The sequence below is a fragment of the Mchenga conophoros genome, linkage group LG23, assembly GCF_057382185.1.
Source record: "Mchenga conophoros isolate Kocher_MC1m ecotype Shallow Benthic linkage group LG23, M_conophoros_male_GT1.1, whole genome shotgun sequence".
Classification (NCBI taxonomy): domain Eukaryota; kingdom Metazoa; phylum Chordata; class Actinopteri; order Cichliformes; family Cichlidae; genus Mchenga; species Mchenga conophoros.
Genome location: NC_140547.1, coordinates 3,268,080 through 3,283,401, shown reverse-complemented (window position 1 = coordinate 3,283,401; position 15,322 = coordinate 3,268,080). Strand labels below are relative to the sequence as shown.

Below are 15,322 nucleotides of genomic sequence, written 5' to 3'. Positions count from 1 at the left end.
ACCAAAATTAAATGCAAGTGTGTGCTGTATGTAGTTTTATGTGTTAGATGTAGTCTGCTATGACAAGGACAACTGTATTAAAGAGCAGCAGACTACTGAAATCCCAGGAAAGACAGGATCTGATTACAGAAAATACTGAATCTATACAACAAATACAGCAAGTCAAAGTAAATACTACATCTCATCTAGGTCAAGTAAGCAGAATTTTATTGGAGGAATAAACAACACTCCTATCACGCAGTGAGTAAAATTTCCATTTTAATATAACTTAGGAACTACAGTATGTACGACAGTAGTGATGCACACAGACTGTTTGACAGAGTCTTGAAAACCTATGGACAATTTAGAATCACCAGTTCACCTAACCCCACTAATTGCATGTGTTTGGACTGTGAGAGGAAGCAGGAGCTCCTGGACAGAACCCACACAAAGACTCTGAGAACATGCAGCTAACCACTGTGCATGCTGCCGTATTTAGCTACCAATTTGGTTCCTATTTAATTTTTATACTTTTTGTTTTCTGGTTTTGCTTTTAGGCCATTAAAGGACACCCAATCTACCTGTTTGTCCTCTCTTTAGCTGCATAATAAAAGTCCATCAAAAAGAAAAAGGTAAAGAAAAAAGGATAGGGATGGGTATCATTTAGGTTTTATCCGATACCAGTACCAAACCGGTACTTTTGAAACGGTGCCGGTGCTTAAACAGTGCTCGAACCAGTGCTTAAAGAATGAAAAACACAAACTTTGTCCAAAACCCTCTCATGTTTAGCTGTTTCCCTCTTTTTCTTTGGTCATTTTAGCCTTTTTGGCCAGGGTGAAGGGAGTATCTGCCATCAAACAAGAAGACAGCCGCATGTAACTACGACGGTGTTTGCTAGTTCACCTTACATGCATTAATGTAATAACGTGGTTAGCCCACTCAATGTAAATTACACACGAACAACATTAAGCTACTCGCCCAGAGAAGAACGGCTGCTGCTGCCATCATCATCCGTCATCATTTCTGCTACACTGGCAGGGCTAGGGGCCAGGACTCTCCTCTTCGGGTTCTTGGGGGATGTTGCTAACTCCAGGTCTGATAACAGGCACCACACCCGCAGTAGATGTGCTCGGTGTGAGGGCTTGCAGCAAGCTATCAAATACGGTGCATTTCTTGGCTTTAAAAAACCCCCGCTATGCGTCGCCAGGTGTTTCATCAGATTCGAGGTGTTACCTCCTTTGACAGTATCACAGTATCAGCTTAAAGCACTTGTTGCTGCTGAGTTTGCATCTTTTGCTGTGAAGTACAGCCAGACTTTGACTGCTTCGCCTTGGGCATTTTTAATCTGTAGCTCTGCTCTAAAAGAACGTACGTACCTGGGCCCGCCTACTACGATTGCAAAGGTAAAATGATTGGCTAGAATCCAAAGTGTATGACATCTCAGTAAAAAAAAAGCACCGGAATAAAGCGCCGAAATGTGCGCTGCTTTTCGGTCTGGTTACTACCGTTTATGTCAGAACCGGTACTCATCCCTAAAAAAGGACTGACATAAAAAAATGGACCAAAACCAAAGACTGTATGGAGACAATGACGTTGATGTAACTAACAAAAACAACTAAAGGAAATAATGCACTTATTATTAAAGAAAGCAGAGAAATTTCACTGGTGCGTAGTGAAATTCAGATCAAAATATGCAATCAACTATTAAACTCTGAACTATATCAGAGTTTCTAATGACGTGGGGTTACGCAGATTTCATAATTCTTCGGTGTCAGAGTGAGCCCAAAGCGGTAGTCCATATCAGGCTTCACCCCTGCAGGCATGGAGAATGTGAAGTGCTGCATGAAGGAGGTGAAGAAGAGGAAAAGCTCCATCTTGGCCAGGTTCTCTCCAAGACACACCCGCTTACCTGAGACAAGACACTGACATTAGTCCTAGATTTCCTTTGGATGACTGTGCACAGATTAGTTGCCGATTTTATAGAAGGACCTACGATCCCTTTTTGTCCTTCACCAGCCATCTCTTAAACAGCACATTTTACAGTGCATGTTTGGAGAGGCTGCTGAAAAATCTTGCACAGACATTAATAAAATATCTACAGAGTCGTTCCTTACCAAGAGAGAAAGGCAGAAAAGCTGTTCGTTTCACAAACTTGCACTCCTCATTCAGAAAGTGATTTGGATTGAAGGTGTGAGGCGTCTCCCACTCTTTCTTGTCAAACAGCACAGATGTCAAATTGGGAATTACTATAACTCCCTGGCAATTGGAATAATGGTAAATAAAACACACAAAATGAAATATGACATAAACCATGTTTGTCTTTTACTGAAAATTGGTTTGAGCAATGACCTTTGGGACTGTGTAGCCCCCCAGCTCGACATCTCTGTTGGTGACATGCGGCACGCCAAGAGGAGCTATGTTTCCAATCCTCTGGATCTCATGGATAACAGCATCAGTGTAAGGCAGGTTTGCACGGTCCTCCATTGAAGGCTGTCTGGACTCTCCAATCTCTCTGTCTATCTCAGCCTGTACCTTTTCTGTGCAAAAGACAAAAGAAAACAGTATTTCAGCAATGAAATTTACAGCGTAGTGCAACAGCGCTGATTATTAAAGAGATTTGTGCACCATTGCACAATACATTATACATCTAAAAAGCTGAGTATAACCTGGAAATAGTAAAGTTTACACTTAAATTATGACCAGAATGTTCCTTTAGTGCCACACATGTCCAGATTATTTAATAAAAACAGAGAGCTTTCCAGGCCTGGTCAATACTCTTACCCTGAATCTCAGGATATTTTGCCATGTAGAGGAAAGCCCAGCGCAGGGTGGTGGATGTGGTTTCAGATCCAGCCACAAAAAGATCCAAAACACAAATAACCAGATTTTCCTCATCAAAAGTGTTGTCGTCCTGCCCCTTATTCTGAAAATACATGCAAACACACATTTTAAAACATTGGAAATGATTTTAAAAAGTGCCTTTATTGGCAGTGTTACCGGAAATATATGGCAAGTTATGATGGCAAATTAAGTCTAATCTCCTACCATTTGAATCTCACTGAGGTAACAATCAATGTAGTCACGTGTTTCTGAGGGATCCCAGGTCTTCTTGTGCTCATTTAGCTCTACCCATATGAAATCCTTCACTTCATTCCACATCTGCTTGACACTCTGATGTGGACCTGGTAAACGTCTCATCAGGACAGGAAATGCATTGTAGAGCTACAAACAGAAACAGATTGGAACAATACATTCACGTTAGTGCAAATGCCATGCCTCAGTCTAAATAAACTGTCTGAAAACCAGACAGACAGAACCAGTCAAAAGTTTGGTTAATACTACAGAAGGAGGCTCAGGGAGGGGCAGCCATCTACCGTAACCGGTTGGGGGTCTAAACTAAAGCAACCTGTTTATGTCCAGTGTTGGGCAAGTTACTTTGAAAAAGTAATTGATTATAGTTACTAGTTACTACTTCAAAAAAGTAACTGAGTTACAAGATTCTAAAAGTAATTAATTACTTGAAAAGCAACTATTGCGTTACTTAAAAAAAAAAAAAAAGGTTTAACCCTCTGGGGTCCAGGGTATAACTGGCCATTAAACTACTTTTGATTTGACGTCTACATTTCACCTTTAACCTCCTAGGACCTGGTGTCCACCTATGTGGACATCACATTTTGGGTTATTTAGACCAAAATATTCAATTTTGCTCTACAAGAGCCTGATATCTGTAGATTCTGTAGATTCTGTGTAGATTCTGACAGGGTACCAAGTGGAAAATGTGCCCTAAGCTGTTAACTATGAAGCAATTTGGTTTTTGGCAAGTACGATATATATTGGTTTGTTGGCGCAGTGGCATTTTAAATGATATTTACCAAGCAAAGTAAAACAGTGCTCAAGGGAAACAGGAGAGAAGTCTGCAGGATTATGACTTTGATCATTGCTGTCAATGATTTTGCTGAATATAAAGCCCATAAGGTGAAGTTCTGATTGGGAAAATCGTTTGTCTTTGTGTTTTTGTAAATGACTGAAACACTGTTACAACTTATATGTCAAAAACATTCACTCGTACTGTAATATGTGTGTGTAATATGTCTAGAAGATGATCAGAATATCTCCAGACGCTGCCTTTATTTTGATCCCATACGCTCTTGGAAAGCATTGTGACTTCATCGCATGTTTTGTTTTGTTTGTCCAATTGTCCATTAACATAAACCATCTACAGTTACCTCCACACCTCTCTATGGTGACTGGTCTTAATTATGACAGACACTTACATAATCTTCAAGTAGTGAGAGTTCATTATTAATAAACTTTACATACCTGTGTCAAAAAAACATCATTCACTGACCTTACTATAAATTGTATCACAGTAACGAATACATTTCACAGTTGCGGCACATGAATTTAGGATGTGATCAGTATATTTAAATGCTGTACCTGTCCCCAAATGGAGCCTTCAATCTGGAGCGCTTTGTCAAACAGTTGCATCATTTTAATGAACTTCTCTTCACTGTACTCAAAGCGATGGCCGAACACCAGGGAGCAGATGATGTTGGAGACAGCATTGTTGAAAATAAGGTGTGGATCGAATGGCTTACCTCCAGAATAGACAAGAAACTTTTATGTAAACTGTGAATTTGTTCATTATAAAATCTCACTGTGTAATAAGCACGTACCTTTATAGCTTCTGATGTTTTTTGCACAATATGTAAATTCATCCAGGACCACAGATTCAAGTGACTTCTTGCCAAATCCAAACTGTCTAAGGGTCGAAAGTACAAAGCGTCTCTGCTGCTTCCAGAGGTTTCCACTACTGGTAATGACACCTGACCAGAAATAGAGAGGGGAAAGCAAACAAAAAAGAACCTTAAAACTTTGAACTTTCAAGCTTTGGGTCTGTTTTGATCTATAGTAGTCTTACCTAGTCCATGTGCTATATCAGTCTGTAAAGGAAGGTCCGGACGGTCCGCCAGGCTGTCTCCCTGCGTCACTAGAGCTTCTTTCAGAATATCAAACCCGTTTAAAACCACCATCCGTTCCTGTCCCATCCGTAGACTGTACACATTTCCATATCTCTCTGCTAACTGGTAAAGGATTTATCAAAGAAGATACACACAAGCAGTGTTGGGAAGGTTACTTTTAAAATGTATTCCATTACAGAATACAGAATACATGCCCCAAAATGTATTCTGTAACGTATTCCGTTACGTTACTCAATGACAGTAACGTATTCTGAATACTTTGGATTACTTAATATATTATCATGCTTTTTACAACAACGTGAATGTAGGGGAGACCGGGGATAGTTGTAACGTGGGTCAGTTGTAACACTTCCAATTTCTCCAATCAGGGCTAAGTTTCAAATGATGCCCAACTCAGTTCTGCTATCACATGTGAAAAATCAGCACATTTTGTCAAACACAGACAATTTAACATGAAAAAAAGTAATTTGTATGCCAAAAAGTAAGTTTTTCTACTTTATTTCAATGTTTAATAGCATTATCTGCTTTGCAGTTAAACTCATCAAATTTAAATTATGTTATTTGTATGTCTATGGGGATATATTCTGTGTAGGTCTTTAGTGCTAATGCTTTAGCCGTTGGCTGTAATGTTAGCTAGTTCATGGCTATAGGAGTCTGGGTCAGTTGTAACAGCAACAGTCTGGGTTAGTTGTAACAATAATGCAGATGTTGCAACTTACCACACTATTACTTTAACTTATATTAAACAAGTTGGGGCAACGACATCAGCAGAGAGAGGTTCACTGGTCGCTTTTGTATATGCGGTTAATGCCATTGGCAACACAATTACTTCACTGTTTGTGTTCCCACACATACATTATGCAGACCACTGTGTCAGAGATGGACCAGTAGGAAGTACTGGTAGTGGAAATAAATCAGGATGGGTGCAAGAAACAGATTTCCTCATCTTTCTGAAGCACTTTGCAAACCACACCAAGGTAAGCCATGATAAAAAGTAATGGAATTGCGATGCTGGTGAACAACTACATTTTTTCAGCTTCATTGTTATGTTTAAAATTGGTGCAAGAGTTGTAGGTTATAATGCCCACTGAGCCAATGAGGCCAAACTCAAGGAAGACCAATCAAAATTAATGAAATATTCAGTTGCAGAAAATTCCATAATTTGTCTTTTTTGGGGGGTTGGAATATGTTCAAAAGCTGGATGTCTGCATTCTGTCACACACACACAGCTACATAAATGGCTCTAAGTGCATTCATGTGTTGAATAAACAAAGATTACATGTTAATATTTTGTCAGTACCCTTATTTCATTGTGTTACATTTCACCCCGGGATATGTTACAACTAACCCAGACTATGGGGTTAATTGTAACATTTCACTCTTTGTGTTTGAGGCCATACCATGCAATGGGTAATTGTGCTGCAGAGAAAATAGCTGCACTATTTAATAGCAGAGACATGTAAATACTTTGCATTACATTTTGAATCCACTACCTTAAACGAGCTCCAATTTACAGACAGAAATGTCAAAAATGTTACAACTATCCCCGGTCTCCCCTACTATTGCCGTGTGATTTATTACTATTACTGAAGGTCCGCGACTCCGAACTGTAGTAAAGGGACCTCTGACTAATACGGCGGGGTCCCTGTCGGCTCGTAGCCGAAAAATAGCTTTACTTTGTTGTGTGGGTCAACTTTTCTTGCGAAAGACAGAGAGAGGCGTTGAAAGGCTGCTCCAACGGAACTTATTGTTTTCGGAGGAAAACACGAACACGGTGTACAGTCGAGTCTTAATAGCTTACTTACAACTGGGCTCGTCAGGCACTCTTCTTGGCTGAAGTGGTTATTATTATATTTACATGCTTCCAGCTCCCGGTTTTGCTCGATGACAACTCGTACCTTTCCACTCCCCTTTTTCTCCCTCCTCGCGCTCACAGACCCATAACGTGTATGGCAGTCCATTCTCCCTGCAGCACGGACTACACTGCCCATGATGCTACATTCTTTAGAGCTATGCTTGTAGCATTCTGCCTGTTAGCTTAGCACAACAACAACAACAACAACAACAACGAAAAGGCGCTCTCTCACCCAGGAAACACACAGTCGCAGAGAGAGAGAGCGTCGCCCTGTAACAACTGTAACGCTGCTGCCTGGAACAACAGAACGTAGCTGTCAAACAAAACCCAAACAGTCCTGACCCGCGACAATATGAAACAGGAAAGTACCGCAGTGTAATCCATTTATTTCAACAAAGTAACTGTTTTCTGAATACCACCTTTTTAAACGGTACCTGTAACGGAATACAGTTACTCATATTTTGTATTTTAAATACGTAACGGCGGTACATGTATTCCGTTACTCCCCAACACTGCACACAAGGCTTGAGATGAAAATATGAGTTAATAAGTAAAATTTTAAGATTCACAGGTACCTGTGTCATACTCTCATGGGCTCTGTTCTGATCTATAGTGAATAGGTTGCCCATAATTGGAAGACCCAGCATTTAGACAGGCTACAACAATTAAGGGCATAAAATGTAAGAACATAGAACATAAAATCAGTCTCTATGCGGATGATGTGTTGCTTTTTCTGCAAAACACACAAACCAACCTCTCTGAGGTAATTACTTTAATAAACTGGTTTTCAAGAGTTTCAGATTATTCAATTAACTGGCCAAAATCTACAGTTCTCCCCATTAACTGCTCCTTCCATAATTCTTCCTCTGCCCCACTGCAATCCGGAAATATTAAATATTTAGGTATTAATGTCTCTCCTAAGCTTTCAGACTTAACTAAACTAAACCACATCCCACTTCTAAAGAAAGTAGAAGGCGATCTGACTAGATGGAAATCTTTACCCATATCACTCATGGGAAGGGTCGCCACTATAAAAATGATGATCTTGCCAAAAATAAATTACTTATTTTTGATGATCCCTAACAAACCATCACAAGATTGGTTCAGATCTCTGGATTCATACATTTCCAAATTCCTTTGGAAAGATAAACCCCCGCGTATTAGCTTAAAAACGCTACAAAGAACCAAGGATAGAGGAGGATTAGATCTGCCTAATTTTCACCAATACTTCTTAGCCAACAGGCTTCAGTTCATCTCAGAATGGTTAAAACATACCTTCTTAGTTGAGCCCTGGCTAGATGTTGAACAGGCACTATGCAAGGATCTAGAGATTTCAGACCTACCATTTATTAGCTCAAACATCAAAAGACATGAATGCTTTAAAAGTATCAACATCAGCTTTTCTCTAACAGCATGGTGGGAGTTTCTAAAAATAACGGAGTCTTCATTAATCCCATGCAAACGTACACCTATCTGGAATAACCCTGACATATTACAAAACAATAATATGATTAATTTCCCAGAATGGAGTTGTAAAGGAATTAAATACTTAGAACATATATTAGAGGGAACAGAATTTATTCCATTTGACAGACTAGTTGAACAATATGGGATCAACAAGACAAGGTTTTTAGAATATCAACAAATTAAATCCATAGTAAAAAAGAAATTTAACCTCAGTCAAGTTGAATTACAAACACCACTAAGTGCAGCACATTTTCTTACTCTTAAATCCCCCAAATTATTATCTAAAATATACAGAACACTTTCTAAATTAGATGAATCAATATCCCTTCCTACTGCAAAGTGGGAAGCAGATTTATCAGTCAGCTTAGACCAAAACTTCTGGTCTCAGATTTGCTTAAAAACCTTTAAATTGATTAAAAATCCCAGTCTGCAATTAATACAATACAAAATACTTCATAGAGTGCACTATACAGGTCATCGGATGTTTAAGATGGGCTTTACATCTTCCAACAACTGCTCACACTGTCAAGGCAATACACCAGACAATTACATCCACGCTCTTTGGTTCTGTCCACCAGTGCAAAAGTTTTGGCGCGAGATATGTGAAGACTTATCAAAATGTCTGAAATGTAACATTCCAACTTCCCCCTTAGTGTGTTTGTTGGGCAGCTTAGATAATGTCACTTCAGAAAAGAATATAGCCCATATGATCTTCACTGCCCTATGCATAGCCAAGAAAACAGTCCTCATGAACTGGAAAAATAAAAATAATCTTAATTCTAACCAATATAGAAATTATCTATTAGATTACATTAGTCTTGACACAGCCTCTGCCACCACATCAGATCAATTGCTCTGGGCCCCTTTTATCAGCTCCATCACCTAGTGGGGGTGGGGGGTCATAGTTTGGTCCCGCCTTCACTGTTGTGATTGGTGAGGGGGTAGGGACAGGCTTAGGGCGTCGGGGGGTTCCCCGGAGGCATCTTCCTTGGGGGGCTCAACCCGGGGTAGCGGTCACGTCCGGTTGAGGGCTCTGTTGGCTCTCAGGTGACTGTTTCCTCGCGGCTGCGTGCAGCGGGGCTAGGGGAGGGTCTGTGCTGACGGACGTGGGTTACTGACCTGGCAACCTGGCTGCCCCTGGGTGGGTCCGGGATGGGCGTGAGGTTCTGGGGGTGCTCCGTCTCTGGGCGGGGGCCCGGGCCGGGCCTCGGGGGCTCGGGTCCTGGTTGGTGTGTTGCCGGGGTTGTGGGCGGGTGGGTGCATGGGGGCCCGGCCCTGGAGCAGGGTGCCGCCGGTGCATCGAGCCGCCTGGGGGGCTCTTCAACTGGTGGGGGGGATGGTCACATCTGGCAGGAGCTTTCTTCTCTCAGGAACTCTCTGCAGGAGGGGGAGATACAGGAGAGGTGGAGGAAGATCTCAGCCTGGGCGTTTACCGTCTTATGTAGTCTGGAAGATGTGTGGTTGGTGGGGTGGGTGCAGTTTTCTCTGTGGTGGGGTTGGGTGGACTGTCCAGGGCTCTGTGGAGCCGGGGGGCGCTACTGCACTGGGCCCCGGTCTGATGGGCCTGGGCCCCCCTTCCCTGGCGGGTCGCGGAGGGTGGGAGTGCCTACTGGGGTCAGCGGGGGAGCTGGCCCCAGGGAGGGGTTACCTGCCCCTCCCTTCCTTCCCTCCCCATCTCCAGCTGCCTCCCTCTTCCCGCTCCTCCACAACCACCCACACATGCAGGGCCTTGGAGTGGGGGTATGTCACCAGGGTGCAGAGGAGGCTACCCCCCCCCCCTGTCCCCTTCTGGCTGCCTCTGCCTCAATTTTATCCCACAACTTAGACATTCACATTATTCACACTCTCATTACACATACATATAGGATCTTGGGGGTGGGCACAATCACGGAGTCCAAATCACCATCAGGGTGTATACCTCACCCCTGACGTCGTTGCCCACCTCTCAATTTTAAATACACTTAGTCATTGAGGGCTAGCAGGAGGGACCATGCGCTTACCTGCTGCTCCTTGGCAGGTAGCTCCATGCCCTCCTGGGTTTTAATTGCACCTTAGAACACATATGCATCAACACTACAATGAGCGGGTGGAGGGAGGTTTGGAGTCTTCTCCCACCCCCATTCTCTGCGGCCTGCTGGAGCGGGGGGGCTAGTAGGAGGAGTTGGCCGTCCGACTGCGGTCTGGGGTGTGGGGCCTCCCTGCTGCTGCGGAGTCGGGGTGGTCTGCCTCTCCCCACCGCAGGGAAAAGGGTAACACCACCTGGGTCTGGGTGCAATTCCCCCCTCCAGGGGCAAGGGTACCTAGACCCGGTTTGTAGAGTACGCTTGGGGAGTGTGATTGTGTGTACAGCGTCTCTTTATGTCTGTCTCCACGTTGGTTGAGTGTGGAGTGAGTGCATATGAGAGCATGAGGGTGGGAATGGATGTTTGTGTCTGTGTGTGCCTGTATGTCTGTGTCTATATGTCAGGTTGGGTATCAGACGCCACCTCTCTGGGGACACCTCAGGCCCTCCAAGGTTTGGAGGCCTATCTCCACCCACCACCACTTCCCCTGCCGGTGGCGGACTCCCTCAGGTGTCGGTGTGTTGGTGGTTCTTGGTGTCTGGGGGTGGGCGTCCGGGTACACACCGGCTCACTCCTTGGCGGCCGCTTGTCGGGGCCTGGGGCCTGGGGCTCGCTCGGGCCCCTTTGGAGGTGGGGTGCCCCCGGCCTCTCGGCCTAGGGCTCGGTCACTCAGGCGCAGCTGGGGGCCGGCGGAGCTCACGGGCGCGTCACTGCAACCCCCCCTGGCTTCTGCTCCGCGGCTGCTGAGTGAGCCCTCATCTGGGACTCTCCTCAGCTCTTACTGGAACAGTGGCGCGGCTGCCCCTCTGTTGGTCTTCCATGGTCTCTTGTGTTCTGGGGGCCTCTGGATGTCTGGAGTTTTGATCTCCTCCATACCCGCTTCACACCCTGGAGGATGGGGCTGTGGCCCCCCCACACTCCCTAGCAGATCATTACATGGAGAAACCTTTGGAATGCAAGCATGCTGATCCACACAGGTATGCACACATGGGTATTCACAGACGCGGACTAAAGCTTTCTTGGCTGCTGCCTCAAAGCACACTGTGCGCTGTCTATCTTGCGTGCTGCACAATATCGTTTATTACTTAGTAAATACTGATATCTATGACTAGCTAGTTTATTGTGATGGTGCTTTGTTTTCTCTATTATTATGTTGCTCTTTGTTGTTTGCTGTCTCCTCTGTTTGTTTGTTTGTTTGTTTGTTTGTTTGTTTTTTCTCCATACAGGTGACCCAGGAGTTTTTTTTTTTTTTTTTTTGTCTCTCTTCCCCCCCCTTCTCACCGTCTCTTCTCCCCTTGGGTTTTCTTTCTTTCTCTCCCCCTCTCTCTCTCATTCATTCCCCCTGTCCTATTTATTAAAAAAAAAAAAAAAAAAAAAAAAAAAAAAAAAAAAAATGACAAAGGATGAACTGAAGCTCTGCCATCACGTAATGTCGCATACTGCTGTTTCTGATGTCATTTAAAAAAAAAAAAAAAAAAAAAAAAAAAAAAAAAAGCTTACTTACAACTGGGCTCGTCAGGCACTCTTCTTGGCTGAAGTGGTTATTATTATATTTACATGCTTCCAGCTCCCGGTTTTGCTCGATGACAACTCGTACCTTTCCACTCCCCTTTTTCTCCCTCCTCGCGCTCACAGACCCATAACGTGTATGGCAGTCCATTCTCCCTGCAGCACGGACTACACTGCCCATGATGCTACATTCTTTAGAGCTATGCTTGTAGCATTCTGCCTGTTAGCTTAGCACAACAACAACAACAACAACAACAACGAAAAGGCGCTCTCTCACCCAGGAAACACACAGTCGCAGAGAGAGAGAGCGTCGCCCTGTAACAACTGTAACGCTGCTGCCTGGAACAACAGAACGTAGCTGTCAAACAAAACCCAAACAGTCCTGACCCGCGACAATATGAAACAGGAAAGTACCGCAGTGTAATCCATTTATTTCAACAAAGTAACTGTTTTCTGAATACCACCTTTTTAAACGGTACCTGTAACGGAATACAGTTACTCATATTTTGTATTTTAAATACGTAACGGCGGTACATGTATTCCGTTACTCCCCAACACTGCACACAAGGCTTGAGATGAAAATATGAGTTAATAAGTAAAATTTTAAGATTCACAGGTACCTGTGTCATACTCTCATGGGCTCTGTTCTGATCTATAGTGAATAGGTTGCCCATAATTGGAAGACCCCGGGGTCCTGGAGGATAGCCTGCTGGCCGACGATTCTTAATATAGTCTGCAGTGATGATGAAAACTGCAGCGAAGAGCAGCAGACTCTTGAGATCCCAGGAAACATAGGTTCCAATTACAGAAATGATTGAATCCATTCTGTAAATACAGTCACTGTACGTGGGTACGATTTCTCCTGTAAGACAGATGACTCAGTCTGAGAGTAGGCAACAAGTGCTATCACTGCAGTGAGGGCAAAGCTCAGTATTACTATCACTTGGCAAAGCAAATAAAGTTTACTCTGAACTCTGGCCTTATTTCATGGGAAAAAAAAATGTGAAAAACATTTTTAATCTAGGTTGCTAAAATCAAGTATTGTTGCTCAACAGTAGAGAATCTTTTTGGCTTGAGGGTGGCTTGATTAGATTTAAGAAATAGAGATGAAAATGAATTAAAAAAAAAACACTTTTAAACCACTATCTTTGGGGCAACACTAACATACACAGAAAAAAAAAACTGCTCATTAGAATCTTGAAGATGAGTTTGTAGTTTTGCCATTTGACAGAGTGGAAGATGTGAGATTTTTGCTCTAAATCAGAATCAGAAAGGGTTTTATTGCCAAATGTTGAGCAGGTTTACAACATTAGGAAATTGCGGCGGTGCTTCAGTGCAAACATACTGTCATAAATTACGCTAAAATAGACATTAAAATAAAAATAAGAATTAAAAGTGCTAAGTAGATAGATAAGATAAGATAACCTTTATTAGTCCCACACGTGGGAAATTTGTTAGATATATACATGAGTGCAGTTGGTGATCAGTGCCAAACATGGAATGATGCAGTGAACACAGCGTAGGGTCATGTGTTAGTGGTGGGAACAAAAGCGAACAAAAGTAGGACAAGTACAAAAACAGTGGCTTTAAGAACATGGCCAAATCGGGGGGTTCCCCGGAGGCATCTTCCTTGGGGGGCTCAACCCGGGGTAGCGGTCACGTCCGGTTGAGGGCTCTGTTGGCTCTCAGGTGACTGTTTCCTCGCGGCTGCGTGCAGCGGGGCTAGGGGAGGGTCTGTGCTGACGGACGCGGGTTACTGACCTGGCAACCTGGCTGCCCCTGGGTGGGTCCGGGATGGGCGTGAGGTTCCGCTCCGTCTCTGGGCTGGGGCCCGGGCCGGGCCTCGGGGGCTCGGGTCCTGGTTGGTGTGTTGCCGGGGTTGTGGGCGGGTGGGTGCATGGGGGCCCGGCCCTGGAGCAGGGTGCCGCCGGTGCATCGAGCCGCCTGGGGGGCTCTTCAACTGGTGGGGGGGATGGTCACATCTTGCAGGAGCTTTCTTCTCTCAGGAACTCTCTGCAGGAGGGGGAGATACAGGAGAGGTGGAGGAAGATCTCAGCCTGGGCGTTTACCGTCTTATGTAGTCTGGAAGATGTGTGGTTGGTGGGGTGGGTGCAGTTTTCTCTGTGGTGGGGTTGGGTGGACTGTCCAGGGCTCTGTGGAGCTGGGGGGCGCTACTGCACTGGGCCCCGGTCTGATGGGCCTGGGCCCCCCTTCCCTGGCGGGTCGCGGAGGGTGGGAGTGCCTACTGGGGTCAGCGGGGGAGCTGGCCCCAGGGAGGGGTTACCTGCCCCTCCCTTCCTTCCCTCCCCATCTCCAGCTGCCTCCCTCTTCCCGCTCCTCCACAACCACCCACACATGCAGGGCCTTGGAGTGGGGGTATGTCACCAGGGTGCAGAGGAGGCTACCCCCCCCCCCCCTGTCCCCTTCTGGCTGCCTCTGCCTCAATTTTATCCCACAACTTAGACATTCACATTATTCACACTCTCATTACACATACATATAGGATCTTGGGGGTGGGCACAATCACGGAGTCCAAATCACCATCAGGGTGTATACCTCACCCCTGACGTCGTTGCCCACCTCTCAATTTTAAATACACTTAGTCATTGAGGGTTAGCAGGAGGGACTATGCGCTTACCTGCTGCTCCTTGGCAGGTAGCTCCATGCCCTCCTGGGTTTTAATTGCACCTTAGAACACATATGCATCAACACTACAATGAGCGGGTGGAGGGAGGTTTGGAGTCTTCTCCCACCCCCATTCTCTGCGGCCTGCTGGAGCGGGAGGGCTAGTAGGAGGAGTTGGCCGTCCGACTGCGGTCTGGGGTGTGGGGCCTCCCTGCTGCTGCGGAGTCGGGGTGGTCTGCCTCTCCCCACCGCAGGGAAAAGGGTAACACCACCTGGGTCTGGGTGCAATTCCCCCCTCCAGGGGCAAGGGTACCTAGACCCGGTTTGTAGAGTACGCTTGGGGAGTGTGATTGTGTGTACAGCGTCTCTTTATGTCTGTCTCCACGTTGGTTGAGTGTGGAGTGAGTGCATATGAGAGCATGAGGGTGGGAATGGATGTTTGTGTCTGTGTGTGCCTGTATGTCTGTGTCTATATGTCAGGTTGGGTATCAGACGCCACCTCTCTGGGGACACCTCAGGCCCTCCAAGGTTTGGAGGCCTATCTCCACCCACCACCACTTCCCCTGCCGGTGGCGGACTCCCTCAGGTGTCGGTGTGTTGGTGGTTCTTTGTGTCTGGGGGTGGGCGTCCGGGTACACACCGGCTCACTCCTTGGCGGCCGCTTGTCGGGGCCTGGGGCCTGGGGCCTGGGGCTCGCTCGGGCCCCTTTGGAGGTGGGGTGCCCCCGGCCTCTCGGCCTAGGGCTCGGTCACTCAGGCGCAGCTGGGGGCCGGCGGAGCTCACGGGCGCGTCACTGCAACTCCCCCTGACTTCTGCTCCGCGGCTGCTGGGCGAGCCCTCAT

General features: G+C 45.4%; 1 protein-coding gene across 2 annotated transcripts; it reads right to left on the bottom strand.

Annotated features, from left to right (window-relative positions):
- Positions 1–190: 190 nt before the first annotated feature.
- On the bottom strand, positions 191–12,781 carry LOC146546392 (cytochrome P450 2J2-like). Of its 2 annotated transcripts, none has more exons than XM_085266535.1 (9): positions 12,476–12,781; positions 4,901–5,063; positions 4,656–4,805; positions 4,417–4,577; positions 3,025–3,201; positions 2,761–2,902; positions 2,329–2,516; positions 2,094–2,235; positions 191–1,888 (listed from the first exon to the last, which is right to left on the bottom strand). In XM_085266535.1, exons 1-9 carry the CDS (start codon positions 12,677–12,679, stop codon positions 1,710–1,712), a joined length of 1,506 nt encoding a protein of 501 aa, XP_085122661.1. In that variant the 5' UTR covers positions 12,680–12,781; the 3' UTR covers positions 191–1,709. The 2 variants fall into 2 exon arrangements, with proteins under 2 accessions (XP_085122661.1, XP_085122662.1); XM_085266536.1 differs by lacking the exon at positions 12,476–12,781 and adding an exon at positions 7,392–7,562.
- Between the last annotated feature and the right edge of the window lie 2,541 nt (positions 12,782–15,322).

Bases quoted from the DNA above. Each gene is read 5' to 3' on its own strand.
- LOC146546392 (XM_085266535.1), bottom strand. From the start codon at position 12,679: ATGGATTCAATCATTTCTGTAATTGGAACCTATGTTTCCTGGGATCTC. The intron at 4,806-4,900 runs GTAAGACTACTA...ATTTCTGGTCAG, and splicing joins TGATATAGCACATGGACTAG to GTGTCATTACCAGTAGTGGA. The intron at 2,517-2,760 runs GTAAGAGTATTG...TCTTTTGCACAG, and splicing joins AAAATATCCTGAGATTCAGG to AAAAGGTACAGGCTGAGATA.